Source organism: Cheilinus undulatus, linkage group 21, assembly GCF_018320785.1.
Source record: "Cheilinus undulatus linkage group 21, ASM1832078v1, whole genome shotgun sequence".
Taxonomy (NCBI): domain Eukaryota; kingdom Metazoa; phylum Chordata; class Actinopteri; order Labriformes; family Labridae; genus Cheilinus; species Cheilinus undulatus.
In genome coordinates, this window is record NC_054885.1 from 15182540 (window position 1) to 15201016 (window position 18477).

At 40.4% G+C, this 18477-nt stretch overlaps 1 protein-coding gene and 1 long non-coding RNA gene across 3 annotated transcripts; one reads left to right on the top strand and one right to left on the bottom strand.

The window, feature by feature from the left end:
• The first annotated feature begins 1659 nt into the window (after nt 1–1659).
• LOC121529513 (RUN domain-containing protein 3A-like) lies at nt 1660–16881 on the top strand. 2 transcript variants are annotated; one of them, XM_041817430.1, is made up of 11 exons: nt 1660–1926; nt 11333–11460; nt 11645–11778; nt 11895–11980; nt 12878–12967; nt 13191–13271; nt 13348–13513; nt 13604–13761; nt 14216–14329; nt 14419–14525; nt 15779–16881. In XM_041817430.1, the coding sequence occupies exons 1-11, from the start codon at nt 1820–1822 to the stop codon at nt 15919–15921; spliced, it is 1314 nt and encodes a 437-aa protein (XP_041673364.1). In that variant the 5' UTR covers nt 1660–1819; the 3' UTR covers nt 15922–16881. The 2 variants fall into 2 exon arrangements, with proteins under 2 accessions (XP_041673364.1, XP_041673365.1); XM_041817431.1 differs by having other exon boundaries at nt 11333–11448.
• Nucleotides 4991–8559, bottom strand: LOC121529514. Its single transcript, XR_005993582.1, has 2 exons — nt 8388–8559; nt 4991–7325 (listed from the first exon to the last, which is right to left on the bottom strand). It is a non-coding gene; the product is annotated as an uncharacterized LOC121529514 (long non-coding RNA).
• Nucleotides 16882–18477: the final 1596 nt, after the last annotated feature.

The following is an 18477-nucleotide window of genomic DNA, read 5'->3' on the forward strand; positions in this document are numbered from 1 at the left end:
TAGAGAGGTTGACAGAGACAAAGAGATGGACAGGGACAGAAGCAGAGCAACGACGACATTAACAATAATGGATATAAACAATGAAAAAGGGAGGGGATTAGATTTAGTAGAGCAGTTTTTATATTGACGTTAAAATTTACAATAATGATAATAAAGTTGGTAATAGACCTTGCATGTAAGAATAGATTGAAGAATAGACATAGACTGTAGAGAGAATGAGAAAGAATGGTAAGAACAAGCAAATCCACAACAGCAGAGACATAGGAGTTCAGGATTTTTTTTTAAATATATGGTTAGTTATTTAGATGTTATAAGTTTGGGGGGTGGGGGTGGGGGTGGGGTGTCTAATACTCCAATTGCAAACAAGTTCGGGCACTGTGTAAAATGTAAATAAACAATATACCAGATGGTGAAACTAAAACATTTTTGCATTTCATGCAAAATACTAGCTCCTTTTGAATTTGATCGCAGCAACACATTTGAAAAAGTAGGGATGAGTCAACAATTTGCTGGAAAAGCAAGTGGTATTAATGGGAAACAGCCGAAGGCGCGTTTGCAACTGATTAGGTTTAATGCCAAAAGGTCAGTAACATGACTGGGCATAAAAGGGACATTTTAGACAGGCAGAGTCTTTCATACGTGAAGATGAGCGGAGGTTCACCATTCTGTGACAAAAAAACTGAAAAATTTGTGGAAAATTTTCAAAAGAAATGTCATTAATGGAAAATACTGAGGACTTTGAATATCCAGCCATCTAGATTACATAATTTCATGAAAAGATCCAGTGAATCTGGAGAAATATTTGCACAAGGGGCAAGCCGAAGATCAGTATCGAATATTCATGATCTTCGGGCCCTCAGATGACACTGTATTAAAACGCAGGCATGATTCTGTAGAGGAAATCACAGCATGGGCTCAGGAACACCTTCAGACACTTCTGTCTGTCAACACAGTCCGCTGTGCCATTCTCAACTTAAAGGTGGATTATGCAAAAGAGAAGCTGTATGTGAATATGTTCCAGAAATGCCTCCTGATCTCTGGATCAAAGCTTATTTAAAATGGACTGGGGCACAATGGAAAACTGTTCTGTGGTCAGATGATTCAAAATTTGAAATTCTTTTTGAAAACCATGGACGCTGTGTCCTGTTGACTAAAGCTGTGGTTCCCAACTACTGGGTCGGGACCCAAAAGTGGGTCAAGGAGCTGTTTCCGGTTGGTCCCTAATATATGGCTCAGTCCTGTTGCAAATTAAACTAAGTAGTAAAATGCTCCTACAGCTGTTATTCATAATACCAGTTACTGTTCCAGATTATTGTTGCCCTTCCCTACTTTACTGAGATGTGTTGCTGCCCTCAAATTCAAAAACAAGCTAATATTTTGCATTCAATTTATTTACATTTTACACAGTGCTCCAACTATTTTGGAATTTGGGTTGTAGCTCTCCCTCTTTTTTGAAATAAAGAATAACATGAACTATATCAATTTAACAGTATTGGCTGATGTTATATGTTCTTTAAAAATATACAAAGAAACTCAAAAACTCGACGTTTCCCAACCCTACTCCCTAGCACTGATAAAAATTTGACTGAGCTTAATAAAAACTGGTTTTATACTGAAAGGCACAACCGGAAATTGTTCATGTAATTGTTTCTTGCTCGACGCTGGTCGTCGCTTTCCTGCCGTCCTCCTCCTCTCCTTCCTCCAGCAGCATCCGTGGCTCCCCGCAGAGGACAGCGGGTGTTTGTAGGACACAGGGCCCGCGAAGGGAGGGGTCCTGGCCTGGGCACGGATCCCGAAGAGGCCCCGGGGCCGCCGCTGGATGGAGTCGGGCTGCATTCAGACAGCAATGGCTATGGGTCTGACATCGAAAAAGGCGTCTGCACGGAGCGTCGGCGTGGAGCGAAAAAACCTCATCACGGTGTGCAGGTATACATCACGACACCTTCGACAGGCGGTTTTATCAGACACTACCTGTCACTGCAGGCTGCTCAGGTCCTCGTTTAGTCACATGACAGCAACAGAGGGTGTTTTTTTGAAAAGCTCACTATTTTTAAAGTCTTCAGTGATCAATGGCAGGAAACAGATGGGATGTAAGGTAGAATTGTTCTAGAAAAGCTCGTACAGGTTCGTTTTCACCTTCATGTACCCCTACCATCTCACCTACTCTTTAAAATGAGACCTGGACCATTTCCTCAAATCTCCAGTGGTGTTTCTCTGGAGTGCATAGCGACCTTCCTTGATGCACTTTAATGGTACACTCCCCTGAAGATCATATGTTTGATGTTATTGGTGCTACACAATCCTCTTCAGGAAAGTCTCTTTTATTTCTAAAAGGTTAGGTCATCACTTTAATGCCCCTCCTTACTGAAGAATACGGCATTCTAGAGCAGTAATAAGACCTGAAGGCTGTTATTGTTAATCCAAGAGAGAGATCTCCTCCTCCTTCACAGTCAGTCTGAGCAGTCTGACTGGGACAAGGACATTTGGAGCAGTGAAAGGACTCCTCCCCCCCAATGGCCCTCAGCCCGGCACAGTACAGTGAGTGCTGATCGACTGTGGTGTCAAGTCAGATAATGAAATATGACCCTGATAAATCAAATCCGAGAACAGTTTGAAGAGAGGTTAGTGATTTAAATTTGGTTCTGTGAGAGTATTCATGGTGCGTTGATGTCCTGTAGAGTAGATAATGTCTTGGAGTCAGTTTTTTCTAATGTCACACTGACCCTTACAGTCAGAGGTTCCTTTTGCAGATATGTCACACTGACATTAATTCTCACAACTGTTATTTCAGTCATGTACTGTGTCCAGGTATTTTAGGGTGCTTGCAGGTTTGCACAATACCAAAATTTTTGATGCCATACTGGGAAAAGCAAACCATATCAATACCTGATTGATGAGTCGCAGCAGAAATAGTCGTCCTGGGTATCCACTGATTGCTGTCAGTATGAACTCATTAACCATAAGGCCCTTTGAAAAATTTAACATTTTAATTAGGGCTGTCAAAAGGTTACTGTTTTGTAATTCCGATTAATCTTAAAATTTCTGTAGTTAATCACGATAAATCACACCCTTTTAATCGGACTCTAAAATTCCACTAGTTTGCATTAGGAGCTGTTTTTGTAATGTGTTTTTTTTTCTACTGTCTAAAACTAAGATTAATTTAATTCCCGTTTAGGTCCAGATCTTCTTTTATTGTTAGATTGAAGATTTAAACGTAAACTTAATCATGGAAAAATGAACTTGTTATGGATTGAAAATGAAATAAGAGAACTTCATAAAAAGGTTCAGAAGACTTTGATTTCTACTAAGCTGTCTGTAAATTTGAAAACGAGACATTATTTTACATCACTGTAGCTGCAAGTAGATGCTGACATGCCTTCACTTGAGTGTATTAAAAGGGACAGTTAAGAATGTGATTAATCACAATTTTAAAAAATGCACTAATGGGGGACCTTGATTAATTGCAATTAACTCAATTAATCTTGACAGCCCTAATTTTATTTATTTCAAATTTTTTATTGACAAAGTCCCAATATAATAGGCCTACTTACTTAATTGTTTTGTTTTTGATTTTTAGCCAAAAGATCTATGTATAAACGATCCATTATTACCAGTTAAGACCAGATGAAAAAATGAAAAATAAAATCAAATGAAACAAAGAAGATCTGTCTATCTTTGAGATAAAAAATTAAAATGTTAAGTTTTAAAAGTAGTTAATTTATGATACCAAAACTTGACATTTTAAAACCTTAAGTCCCAAATTTAAGTAGACCATAATGTTGAATTTTTAAAATTGTAGAATCAAAAATAGCTGATTGAGTGAAAGAAAGTTATTCCAGATGAAGCTGTTTACCTTTCATAAGTTATGATGTTGAGCGTGGATTATAATTATAGTTTTTATTGGAACTGATCAATAAGGAACTTGTAGTGATTTTAACGCAAAATCATCACATGATTATCATCATCAGGACTATTGAACCACTGCCAAAGTACCAAACCTTTGAATTATTGGCTGATGAGCTGGAAAATAAAATGTAAGTCACTGAGAAAACTATGAGGGAGTAGTTCTGATAATGGACCACGAGAACTTGTAAAGGCCAAGCATCAACCAAAGCTCTGCTAAAAGTTACGAATTTCTTGGAAATTTTCCTTTCTGAAATCCGAACAAAGTCCCTAAAATTGCACAGAAATGACCAAAAAATTCTTAAATGCATTTTTAAACTATCTTTTGAAAAATACCCAATGATCATGTAGCCTAAACATTCTAATAACAAATCAATGTAATTTCCTGATAATTTCCAAGCAAATTCTGCCTCTTTTTTATATATTATTCTCAAAAATGTACAGCTAAAATAATTCAATGAAGATTCCCCAAATATTTAACAGATTTCCCTGAGATACCCCCCCCCTAAAAAAAATCAATCAAATCCTTCTAAAATTTCCCAAAATTTTCCCCAAATCCCATCAAAAACTGCAGCAAATTTCCTCCAAAACCCTAGTGAAACTCTACAAAATATACAATCATATCCCCAAATTTCCATAAAAATGTTATTGCCAATTCTCCCAATATTTCAAGCCATAACTCAGACTAATGGACATTCTGGACAATTTTAACACAAATTCTAACAGCAGAAATGATTACCATTTCATAATAAAGTCAAAATGTAATGTCCTCATATGTGCATGCAGGTTAACTTTGTGTTCAAATCAGAAAAAAAATCCTATTTCTTTTTTCTAACTTTAAATTTCTGCTGTATTTGATACATCTATTTTCTAATTACCTTATATGGCTTTACTGGATTTTTGATACTCTGTGAGATCATGTTTAGAAAAATCCCAGCTTTATTGCGATACTTTAATGATGCTCCTTGTCGTCTAGACAGTGACATAATCATTTTAAATGTGATGTGTGCACACAGTCTGCAAAGGCGACATCATACATCCACATCCAAAAACAACAACAACAAAAGATAATGCCCAGACTCTCAAGTTAAGCACACAATCAAGCCTTTTATTCCAGTACCTTCCTGTCCAAGGTCCTGTCTGCATTTTAGTGACACTTACAGAAAAGCAAAACACACATTACACTCACAGCATGCCTGCAAAGAAAGAAATGTTTTCACAGAGACTTACAACACAGAGAAAGATTAGTGAGGGCACAAATAGACCGTTGTTTTCAGATTTCTCTGACTGTGCTAAAAACCAGTATAATCATTTAGGCATTTTAATGACACACACTCAAATGACAAGACTGAAATAAACCTCAAAAAGCTTATTAATGCTTACTAAACAGTTTCCTGCCATTTTCCAGGGATCAACAGGGTGTTGATTAGGTTCAGTTGGAGGGCGGCTTCTTCCAGGCGTGGCAGGTTTGATCTGCATCTCCTCATTCAGGATGTTTCTGGCCTCTTCATCTTGTGCTCTTTGATGCCAGTCTGCTTATTCAAGTAGTCGAAGGCTGTTGTTTGTACAGTCTTAGTGGAGAGGGATCCTGAATCAGCAGCATGAGAGCAGGCTGGATATGAAAGCAGACTCGGCATGATGTTGGTGCAGCTCCAGGCTCCCTTCTGCTGCTGATGCACACAGCCTGGCTACAGTAGCGAAGCTAACATTAATGCCTGTATTAGTACACCCGACCAAGCCTTTATTTCCATTTAATACATGTGCATATAGAAAGTCTGACCATTCTTCCCTCACTAATGTTTAAAATACTACCTGCACACATTGAGATTCACACGGTCTTCTCCCATCAAATCACTTGATGTCTTTTTGTGGGACTTTTTGCAGGATTTCGGGTCAGTTTAAGTGTAAAAAAATACATGATCTGGATTTATGTGGGTCACCAGTATCAGGCGCAGAAACTTACAGATGTCCTTCAATGTTTCATTGACTTGTTTACAGTTTTTGCTTAATAGAATTTGAATTAGACACATATATGTACAGCAATAGACATCTGTGTACAACAAAGAAAACATAATCAGAGAACAGAGTTCTCAATCAGGGTGTTACAAAAATAAGAAGTGTTTCATTATGGAGTGAAACTGACATTTAAATATAGAACCACAAGGTAAAGGGGAATAATTAAAACACTACTGCTGTCAAGTCAGAAAAATTGCAACAACTTTAAGGGGTATTTTTCAGCTTTAAAAGCCTTTAATTTCCAATATGTTCATTTTTATGCCAACCTGGGTTTAATGCATGGAAATAAATGATTTTAGCTGCTGCTTTTGACCCAAAAGAACAAAAAGAATTTTCTTGTATTGGCCTTAGAGAGGCTGGATGTCGTTTCATGTCCATGGTGGCAGCAGTGTCGTTGTGCTATAGTGTATCTCTGCACTGTTTCCACTAGCAACAGGTTTCATCTTATAATAGGGCTGAGAGGGATTTTTTTCCTGCAACTCTATTTTTTTCAAATGTTTTTGCCAGAGCTGAATTTAACAGGTCAATAGTCTAAATCTTTTACATGCCACCTGCTGTGACTCTTTTGTTGCTCAAGTCTGGCTAAGAGCTCTCACGCCGTCGTCCGTCACTGGAGGAGCGGTGTTGCTGTGGGGATCCTAAGGAAACATAGATAGATGGGTGAGACTTTAAAGTTCTGATTTAAGGTGTCGACCCTACTGATGCTTCTTGTTAACAAAAAGAAGAGGGGATGAGAGGAGGGAGAAGAAGGGAGATGGTGCAGGCTTGACCTCCCTTTGGGTGTGGCTTGAAAGTCTAAAATAAGATCTTCCTTGCTATAGTCAACATTTTTTCATGGGCATGCTTCTGCAATTTGGACACTCTGTGCTTTTTAAACAATAATGAAGGAGGCCACTTTCCACCTCTCTTTGTTAACATTTTCCTTTATTTCTGAAGCTACATTTCAACTCCATTAAAGACAACAGATAGGTTAAGCCAAGTACATAGCTCTCCTACTGTGACAGCACACTTTTAGCCCCCTTTCAGCTTCAACCATCTGATTTACCTTCTTATTACTTCTCAGCCCAACACCCTTACTGTCCATCTTGCACCTTCATCCTTCCACACCTCCTCTGACCATGAAACACTTAGCCTGAACACTTCACAGAGGGGGCCTGAGAGTGAGTGAGAGCACACCGTAGCATTTTTATGCCCTTTTTCGTCTATTTAAATTTAACCCAGATCATCATTCTTGTCCTACTATTCATCAAAACACATGGCATTCTTTCTCTTGGCTGATCCAGCACAGGACAGAACTTCTCCTCCGACAGTCCAGGATGAAAAGTACAGCACTGGCTGATGTTACACAATGCTGCAGCCAGCGAGGAGTCCGCCTGTGTCATCTGATCCTGCTGCTTATGCCAAGACTACAGAGACAGGAAGACAGAGAGAGGGAAAGGAGTCAGGGAAATGAGTATGGGGGATGAGGATAAAATGAAAGCTGAGAAAGTTATAGTGAAGCTTGGTGCCAAAGCTGGTAAATGTTCTGCTTATCCCAGGTGATGCAGCAGATCAAATGTGTAAGTACAGTAGAAAGGCAAGTGAGGAGAACAAGAGGGCATTTAAAGAGAGTGGGCCTGGCAGTGATCCAGGCCGAGTGAGAGGGGGCACAAAAGAAGCTTGTCAGAAGGACCTGCAGTTGTTTTTCAGTGTCAAATTGTACCAAGAGCGTGTTGCTATTCCACTCCATCCATTTGCATCTGAGGCATGCCAGCAATACCCTTTGAGATCAGAGGACCTCTGCTAATGTGCAAAAACATCTGCTTTAATATTCTTTTCAGATAAGACTGCTACTTTATCTTATGAGGGAGGCCTTTTGAGAGACTTTCTTCTGGTTATTTTTCTGGGGGAACGTCAACAAACAGTAGCTTGGCTATTAATCTGTGGTTTACGTACTTGGCCCTGGGAACCACCAGGGGAATTTGGTGGTTATCCATGTGCTCTGCATAAGATGGAATTTTTTGGTTTTAATTCAACTGGAAATCTAGACAAAGGGAAGTGTACATCTAGTGTTAATCAAATTTGTCACCACTAATATTTTATCTTGAATTCCAAATGGGAAGTAAAGTTCTCTTCGAGTTTGTATCCAAAAACCTATTATGGAAATCCCTGTTTCTGAGGCAGATCTCTTTTGGTAGTTTAAGTAAAACTTAATATATCCATGAAGATTCTCAGTCATCCAGGTTCATGGTTATTCAAATCTTTGTCAAGGGTGCAACTGACCTCCATGAGATCCACTTACCCCCTTGACAAAGTTTTGGATAACTTTTTATGCTCACTTCTGCTCAATCCAGAATTTTAGCCAAACAAAATTGCATCATCTGCATAGAGGATTATTATATATTATATAGAGGATATAAAACCTCGAAATCTGGTTGACCTACTTGGTCACTGGCAATTATATAAGACAGAATTAAGACACAACTGACCTGTTTCCTTGATAAATCCGGCATAAAAGAAAGAGTCAAAGGTCCCAAAATAAATTTAATCCAGTTTTGGCTCTCAGGTGGAAAAGACCCCGTGGAGTTGCAGTTGTATTGTCCATATGTTTCCTGTATTGATGCCGCTTTCTTACATTTCGTACCAGTCCCCCCACCCCTCGATGAGGTTCCCCCTCATCTAAAGCGTCTTGCGTTTCGGGAAGAGGGCTTTCCGAAAAGAGGTGGTGGTTGAGCCTCTGCTGAAGGAGGCGCCACCCAGGGAGATCTTGGTCTTCCCGCTGGTTATGGTGGAGGAGCCCAGAGATGTCGTGCTCCTGCCCCTGGAGATGGAGGAGTTCCCCATGGCCAGCTTGCTCTTGTCCCTCTTTATGGTGGTGTTGCCCACGGTTAAGGCCGTCTTCCCCTCGGTGAAGCTGGTGTTGCCCATTGGGGAGAAGCTCTTCTTCCTGACCCAGATTCGACGGCAGGGTTTTCGGAGCTCACTTGTTGAAAACCATCACACTCTCGTGCAGCACACCCTGCTCTACCCCACGGGGAGACCAGTAACATCAGCTGCGATCCAGAGCAGACCAGAATGCTAAGCGTGGATAGCACGACCCCCGTGTCACATAATACCTCCGTTGAGCTGATCAACGTGGGCTCTGGAAGGCCACATACCACCCATGTGTCCCTGTGAATAGACAGAGGCTGCCGTAGGTGGCCACAGCCTTTCTGGGCGGACCGGGACAGTGGAGTGATTGTCCCAATGCAACGACGACACCGGACGGTTGAAGGACACATTGTTGCACATGGGGCTATCTGCGGTGACATCACTTGCTTCAGGACCATTGTTCCCTATAGCCTCTGATTGTAAGACACTGCCTGTGTGTATGACTGTATACACCATATGTGGAATTAGTTGCTAAGTGTTAGATTTGATACAAAAAAGGATAAATGTGTCCCTGTGCTCCACATGTGTTAAAGCTTTGATTGCACATTTCCCTGTCGTTATATTGTCCTTCCATTAGACGTATGGGTGTGGCTCCATTAGTAGGTGCTTATTGACCATTCTTGTATTTGCAAGTATATTTTTTAAACTTGTGTGATTTAAATTAAAGAATATGTGGGAAAACTAAGATCTATATACAAACCAATCAAGCCAAGCGTGGTTTAGACATGTTACTTTTATAAGCATTGTTACATCAAGTTTTCTGGCTCAAAACTGTGGACAGTTGGGCAGTATAGTTATGGAAATGCATGCAGACTTTACAATATAATCCAATTTTATCAAGATAAACAAAAAAAATACCACATTTATACCAAAGATGTAGACATGTTGATGGCTGGATTTGCACAGGACAGTTGGTGGACAGTGCTGCTGATGGAAAACACACGGTCTCTTGTGTCTCCACAAATATCTCACATGCTTGTATCACAGATTCCCTCCCTGCCACGTAGCCACACCATAAAGCATCTTCTTGTCACTGTCACTTTGCATAAGAGCCTCAGCTTTGCTTCAGAAGATCTCACTCTCTATTGCAAACCCATCAGATCTACATCTCAATTCTCGTTTGGGAATTCCCTTTGTGCAAACAGGTAACAGATGATGCCACACTGACCTTTTCCTCCTGAAACACATGAATCACAACATAGCAGCTTTTTTTTACACTAATACTACTGACCTGCTAAAACTGACCAGATAGAAATATCCATGGGATTTCAAGTGTGTGCAGGAATCATGTATGAAAATCCCAGTAGATGTTGCTGTGCGTTTCTTTGCCCCTGGTGAGGGTGGTTTTGAACACAGACACAGACTTGGTCCCATGGGTAAGGGTCACAGTGGTGAGAGCACTCGTGGTCTCCCCTCGTGTAACAGAGGTCTTCCCCACTGCTAAGCTGCTGTTGCCCAAAGTTATGGTTGTTCTGCTCCAGAAGATCGCGTATTTGCCCCAGGAGATGGCGTACTTAGTCCTCAGGATCGAAACCCTGCCTTTAGTGAAGGAGGTCTTGCTTGACGAGAATGTGGTTTTCCACTCATTGTTAGAGTCTTTTTTGGACTGCTTGGCTGCCTTGGGTGTCTTAGCCCTTGCTTCAGGGGTCCCTTCCATCTAGGTGTTCCTGCGCTTGGACATCAAGGCTTTCCGAAAGGAGGTCGTTGTGGTTCCCCGGCTGAAGCTGGCCCGTCCCAAAGCCACAGTCGTCTTTTGCCTTTGGATGGTGGAATCTCCCATGGAGGTGGTGGTCACTCCCCTGAAGATGGAGGAGTTGCCTAAGGAGACGGTAGTCTTTCCCCTGGCTATGGAGGTGCGTCCGACTGCCAGGGCAGTCTTGCCCTCTGTTATACTAGTGTTGCCCATCGAAGCAGTGGCAGTCAGCCCAAGTCTGTCCCAGGATGCCCAGCTCCTACCATGCAAGCTGCATATCTGCCCGTAGTGCAGCAGGGAGATGGTGTGAGGTCAAAAGCCAAACTGAAAAAGCAACAGCGGCTTCCCTAAATAGATCAGATCACAATGTATAGATGAGTGGGAGGGAGTTATTTGATCATCCTTTGATGCTGGCCGGTCCCTCAGAGAGACAAGACCCAAAAGGACCTGGAAGCACAGCATGCACAAAGGCTGAGAAAGACAGGGTGTTAATTGTATTGTTTTCACGATAACATTGCCAAAGCCCTGAAGGGGTACATTGTGTAGTACACAAGACAATTGGGGTGACCTCAGTGTGATTAGATGGCGTGGTTCCCAAAAAAGAAAAAACCCTCCTCCCTGCTATTGTTGTAGGGTTCAAATACAGTACTACATTTGTCTGCATGGGTACAGTGCATGGTTACATTTCATTGGCTTCTGCAGCACACAGCACTTGAAAGACAGAAAATCCTTCGCAAATATAAATTAGATTTTTTTTACCACTGCAGTGTCTTGTTTGAATTCCTCTGTCTCTTTGTTCTTCTGTAACAGATTCTCTGTAAAGACTCTCCTCGAAAAATACACAACAGAGCCGATAGATGACTCATCAGAGGAGTTCATCAACTTTGCTGCCATTTTAGAGCACATCCTAAGCCACCGCTTCAAAGGTAACACTGCAGGTAACATACGGTGTTAGAAAAGATAGAAAGTCTGTTTTTATTGCTTTAGATTTTGCACAGTAAAAATTCAAAGGGGACTAAGAATCATCTGTGTAGTTTATGCTGTAAACACTAGAGGTTAAAGAGTTGTATCATGTTATGTTACCTGTGACTGACTCATTAATGTGTGCTAATCTTGGACCAGGTTCAGGGAGCTGGTTCAGCTCTGATGGACAGCGCAGTTTTTGGGAATATATCCGACTGGCATGCAGCAAGGTGCAGAACAACTGCATTGCCAGCATTGAAAACATAGAGAACATCAGCACATCAGGAGCCAAGGCAAGGGATATTTGAGTGCAGAGATGTGTGAGTGACTGAGTGTGTGTGGGATACTGCAAAGCAAGTGGAGCAAACAAGGCCCTCTGTTCCTACTCACTCTGAACGCTGTCTTACAGGGGCGGGCATGGATTCGAGTAGCCTTGATGGAGAAACGTCTGTCTGAGTATGTCTCCACTGCTTTGAGGGACACAAGAACAACCAGGTCAGACAAACACTGCAAGACATTACTGAAAATATCTGATTATGTTTCTTTCGTTATGTCATTGATTCTATATCAGGATGAATGATATTGTTGATATTGGGTTTGTTTAACTATATCTGGCATCAGCCCTTCAGGTCATTATAAAATCTCTTAACAGCTTACATGTTGTCTAATGTTGCATTTATAACAGTTTCTAGTTTTAAACTTGACAAGACAGAGGTGTCAGCAAATGTTGCTCAGCCATGGTAACCCATTCTATGAAGCTCCCGTCACACGGTTTTTGTGTTTAAATTAATGCCAGTGGAGGTTCAGAACTCTGCAGCTATGGAATCAGTAGAGCGTTGGTGACTTTTAAGCACCATGCGCTTTAGCATTGACCCTGCTCTGTGGTTTTACATGGTCTTCCACTTCGTAGCTGAGTTGCTGTTGCTCCTAAATGCTTCCACCATCTAATAATATCACTTACAGTTGACTTTGGAATATCCAGCAGGGATGACATTATTGCAAAGGTGGCAATTATCATAGTACCATACTTGAAGTTAATGAGGTCTTCAGAATGACCCATTTTGTATCATAAATGTTTGCAAATGGAGACTGCATGGCTAGGTATTGGATTTCATACACCTGTGACAATGGGTCTGTTGGAAACCCCTGATTTTAATTAGCACGTGTGGCACAATACTTATGTCCATATGGTGTACTATTAGATAGCATATCATACCATTAAGCACTTAACAATGCGATGTGATGCCAAGATAGAATATGGTGCCATATCTACTGCATGATGTGATAGCATACATTACCGTACAATACAATATGAAACCATACCAGACAGTACTGCTTGATACAGATCACTTTACTTGTAAAAGAGATGATAACCACCTCTCTACCTGACAGGAGGTTTTATGATGATGGAGCCATCATGCTCCGAGAGGAGGCCACTGTTCTGACTGGCATGCTGATTGGCCTAAGTGCCATCGACTTCAGGTAGAGACACCCTCTCACACAGTAAACTCTGATGTACAGGCTTTTTCAGTTCGTGAATATACACCCTTGCCTAGAGAACTAATGAGTCTTAAAACATTTGATTAGCTATTTAAGACCAGTCTTTCATCAATTTTTGAATATCATATAGAAAGAAACAGTCTTAAAACCTAATGCAGTGTTCCAGCTCCATGTTTGGTAACTAAACATTACATTTTCTGTGCAGTTTTTGCTTGAAAGGAGAGACTCTTGATGGGAAATCACCACCTGTGATTGACTACACACCCTACCTAAAGTTTACTCAGAGGTAAGGTGATGCCACCCTGTCATTTCACTTTTAGCAGCACATTTCTGCATACGTTCTCTTCTTCTCTGCTCTGTAGCTATGACTACTTAAGTGACGAGGAGGACCGCCGCAGTGTGGACAGCAGTAACAGTGAGGAGAGTGTCCCAGAGCACCCCTACATCCCGTTGGTGACTGATGAGGAGAGCTGGAGCAACAAGTGTCGCAAGATGGAGCAGAGGTTTAAGATTGTCTACGCCCAGAAGGTGACTCAGAGCTGCAAGGGCTGAAATTAAAGCTTTCTTCTTTCTTGATGATTAAACACAGACTTATACCTCCTTACTTTCCTGTCGCAGGGTTACCTGGAGGAGCTGGTTCGCCTGCGAGAGTCACAGCTGAAGAACGTTGAGACAGAGAACAAGTGTCTGAGAGCAAAGGTGGAGGAGCTGACGGTCCAGAGCCAACAGGAGAAGAAAGAGCTGGAATCCATAGTGCTGGAGCTGCAAGCACAACTGTGAGAGACTACAAGAACACTGTTTTTTCTGTTACATGTTTAGGTTAATATTTGCTCACTACAACTAAAGCAAGTGAGAGGAGTTTTTAATTTGTTCTAAAGCAGACTGAAACTCCTAGTGGTGCCTCTTTAAGACCTTCTAAAGCAAAACAGAACATCAGCAATAGACAAAGTCAAAGGTATTGTTATCTGGTTGTCCATCCTTCCATCTGTCCAGAACAGACTTGTGAGCAAAAAATGACTTACATTTTGACACTTAAGCAGCCATCTTGCTGCAGAAAGCAGGAGGATGTTTTTTGAAAAGAGAACTGACCCCAGCATGTACAGCAAAGAGATAAGGTGCACTACTTTGTCCATGGAGGGCACCAAAATCACCCCAAACAGAAAGTTCCTCACAAGAGCTTAAAAATGATCCAGTCTAAACTGAACTCTCTGTTCTGTGTTCCTCATGCAGCTCTGCCCTCATGCCCTGTGATTCCTCCCATCTGGTGAAAGATTTCTCCATCCCGATGGTCAAGCAGTGGTCCACCATCACAAACAACCAGGGTGATGTTAAGCTTTTCCGCAGGTAACCAATACAACATTTGCAGTGAATAAATAAGAAAATGTGTAAAGATGTTTAAATGATCTTAACCATGTGATGATATTTCCATGCAGGAGGAGTTTTCAAAGTTTGGAGCAGCTTTCAGATGAAGTCGGTGTGAACTCTGACTGCCAGAAAGTTGATGGGAGAAAGAACGGAGATGCAGCCTGGACTGCAGCAGGTAAAAATGACAACCCAGCAGACTCAATATGATATCATGCAGAGGAGCATTACACTGAGCAAAGAAAAAGGGACTCAAACCTTTATCCTTTAACCTCTATAACAATCTGATCTCAAAATTAGAGACAAGCATCACAAGATAATAACATTATATGGACAAAAGTATTTGGACACCTGACCATTGCACCAACAGACTCTAATGACATTGTGTTTAAATACATGTATTTACAACCCATTTCATGAAGCACTCGCTGCACAGTTTTTGTGCTCATATTAATCCTTAGAGATCCACTGGCTATTTTGCCATTATGTTTATTTTCTTTTGACAAAATAAAACCATTCAGAAAATGTTTACCATACTCATGTTTGGTATAATCTTTTTTGACACCACCTCAACTTTATAAATTGAAAACTATATTTTTTACGTTTAATTTACTGTATTAGATATAGGGCCTCAATAAAACACAACACCCCACAAAAATGGATTTTTAGATTTTTTTAAATTTAAAACAATATATTGTCTTTTTTAAAAAGGAATGACAATGTGTTGAAATTATAAAAAAAACACAGTGCCAGTCCTGTACAGCATGGTCCACTGCCCCCTATGTGTAACATTAAGTTTTATATCAAATTAAAATGAACATATTTCCTGTTTTACTTAGCCTACTGATATGAAACACCAACTGAAAGAAAGCTTAAAGAACATGCTTTCCACACTAAGTGATTGCAATGCAAAATGTGGCTTTGTTTTCATGCTGTCATGTGACAAAAGTAGCACATGATGGACCCTTAAGGGCTACTGCTAGTGGAAGTTCAAGGCCTCCAAAGCCTTGATTTGCTTTGAAAAGTCTTTAATTTCATTATCAAAGATCTAAATATCGTGCCATAATAGTGTCAATTTAATATAGTTTCTCTTTACATTCTTCCAACCTTGGCTTAAATTTTATACTAAGTGCACACCATGCACTTTTATGTCATGGGAATTATTAAACATTTTTGTTTAGCTGTGTTTTATTTTGTGAATTTCAGTACAGAAAAATGTTTGTAAAGCCACAATAATCCTGCTTGAGTAGGACTACATTTGTTCTCATTCCACAGCTGTATGAAGCTATTCAGAGTTAACCACCCATGCCCATGAACATACGTCCTCATACAAAGGCAGGCTTCAGTCCTGTTTATGGTGCTCCATGTGGGCAGCTTCAACTATGCATGATCAGCAGCTTGGTTCCACTAGTCTTTTCTCTGTGTATTCAGGAAAAGAAGACACTCCTTCCATGCTGGGTCTGTGCGGCTCTCTGGCCTCTTTGCCGAGCTCAAAGTCTCTGGCCAGCCTCAAGTCCAGCGAGTGTTTGGTCAGCATCAGCACCGAGCCCAGCCCTGCACTCTCTCCCAGCTAGGAGCTCCTAGACCTGCGAACAGCAACAGAGATTTAACCCCCAGCCTGTCTGCCTGGTGATGCTGCGTCGACCATAACCCTGTTCCCACAATCCACCCTCAACAGCTCCATGAGAACACAACCGGAAAGACACCATCTCTGGATTTTTTTGTAGTACACATTAGAGGGAAGTCATCATAAAGCAGAAATGATCCGCTCTCCTCGCCTTATCCGCTCAAACTCCCCAACAACCACTTCGTACTCTCCGTTAATCACCTGTTGTCCAAAGCACCCTTTTCCCCTTAAATGATAATCCAATGTTTCCCTTTTTTAAATATCAGTATTCCTCCAATGACATGTATGTTTATGTGGCCAGTTTTATTAAATTTTATTCTCATAATATAAGCAAACATCTCTCTTTGAATGCAGCCACTCATTTTAAGAGATTCAGATGATCTTATAAACTGTTCCTACAATGAAAAGCACCTAAAACACTTAAACGAGTGTCCAAGGACTGCAAACCCAACTCATGCATATCATTTCTGCTTGAGAAATCAAACAGTTTCAGTATGTTTAAATATGTGCAGCTATTTATTGAATCTATTAAATCTAAGTCTATCACATGTTTATTTTATCTTAATTTAATCCAATACTGCAGTATTTTCCCTTTACAGGCATATTTTTGTTTATCATTGTTTTGTGTTGCAATAAACTGCCTTTTTCCATTATGTGCGTCTGTTTGGATATATGTGGGGTGCGATGTGTGCAGGAAAAGGTGTCTGACTCACTTCTTCAGATTCTTCAGTGAACTGTTGCAACAAAAGAGCACAAAAACATCAAACTAAGTCAACAAGGAAGTGGTTTTAAATGGTTCCAGTATATCTGCTCCTGGAGATGCTGGATTGAAAAGTTCATAGTTGGGATATGTGCTCTGGCTCCATCTTGTGGTATTGTATTTGAAGGTGTTAGATGTTGAATGAAACCGTGAATTGTCATTATTTTAAAAATGAATAAAATATTGATTTGATAAAATAGTAAAGCGCAAATAATTTTTTACCCACAGAGCTAATTTGTTACAACCTCGTACATGATGAATGTTACTTTTTTTTAAGGTTTATTGTAGCTTCAAAACACAAAGTAATATATATCCTCAACCCCCCAAAAAAGTTGGGGCACTGTATAAAAACAATGCAATGATTTGCAAATTTCGTAAAACCACATTTTATTCACTATGTAGCATAAAAAAACATAAGATGTTGAAAATGAGACATTTTACCATTTCATGAAAATAGCTGATTTTGAATTTAATGGCAGCAACACGTCTTAAAGAAGTGGGGACATGGTGATGTTTACAGGGGAAAATAACCCCTCAGATTAAATGGCAGTAGGTCAGAAAACATCTTTAGCAAGGCAATAAAAAAGACATGTTGTGTTTTGTGCCTTAAATCAAAAAGCCATAATTTAAGTCATGTTTTGTCATTTTCAAATGACAAGAAGTGTGCCAAAGAATAGTTCTGTGCCTTTTGGCTAAAACTAGAGAGGACTAAGGCAGGCAAATGCTGGGCCAGTGCTGTCTCCTTAATGACTTTAAGTTAGCTGTCACTCTGTGACAGCAGGAGCTGTAGTCTTTTCACACATAAATTCAAGTGTTGAGATCTAACACACATATGGTATGTGATGTCGGTTTGACATCTCCAGTCACAAGATGGGACTGTTTGTCCAGTTTGAAGGAGGGACCCTGAACATACACTCACATACCTCTCTGATTTCGTTTATTTCATGTTATTACAGTGCAATTACTTTTTCATGAACGATCTAAATTATATGTTTATCTCACTGGCCCTTGGATTTTGGCTTTCAATGAGTGTTTAACCGTATGGCTCATATTTTAAACTTTAAAACTGTTATGACCCAATCTTTCCCATTGACTGCCATTCATTTTTATGGAATGTTTCCCCCAGAAACGGGAGGGGCTGGCATCGTTGGGCAAACTACCTTGATGGGTTGCTTTAATCAATTTCTCTCCCAAAACTCTAGCAACATGTAGCCTCACTTTACAAACTGTTGCTAAATGAAGAGGTGATGCTACACCACGGGGGTCTGAGAGTGCATGGTGACTGATTAACACTGCATGGAAAATAATAGAGGGTAAAAATCACACACCCCAGCTGACTATTTCTGAACAGGCTGCTCTAAGACAGGTTACTAAATTTGTAAATGATGAATCTCATGTTTTACATCCAGAGTATGAACAGGTAAGAGGTTCAGGGTTCCCCGCTGTAGACTGGACAGGCTTAAAAGTGTATTTATTCCTGTAATTAAGGCAGGTAGGGCGCTGAACTGGATTGTGATTTCTCTTGCATTTTTGCACTGGTACTCTGAGAATATAATGTTTATATTTCCAATATATGTTTTAATTGATACTCAATGTGTATGTCAAAGTGCTCTTTGTGTGTAATCTGTATGTTCTTGATTGTTTTTTATGGCTGCAGCATAGGTGAAGAGCTCAAGACAAATTTCTCACTCTGTGGGACGATAAAGTTTATCTTATCTTAAACATGATCCTGTCCCTACTTTT

What these genes read in the sequence shown, in the direction of transcription:
- LOC121529513 (XM_041817430.1), top strand. Translation starts at nt 1,820, where the DNA reads ATGGAGTCGGGCTGCATTCAGACAGCAATGGCTATGGGTCTGACATCG. An exon ending in CTAAGTGCCATCGACTTCAG is followed by an intron (nt 12,968 to 13,190) that starts GTAGAGACACCC and finishes TTTTCTGTGCAG; the next exon opens with TTTTTGCTTGAAAGGAGAGA. An exon ending in GATGTTAAGCTTTTCCGCAG is followed by an intron (nt 14,330 to 14,418) that starts GTAACCAATACA and finishes ATTTCCATGCAG; the next exon opens with GAGGAGTTTTCAAAGTTTGG.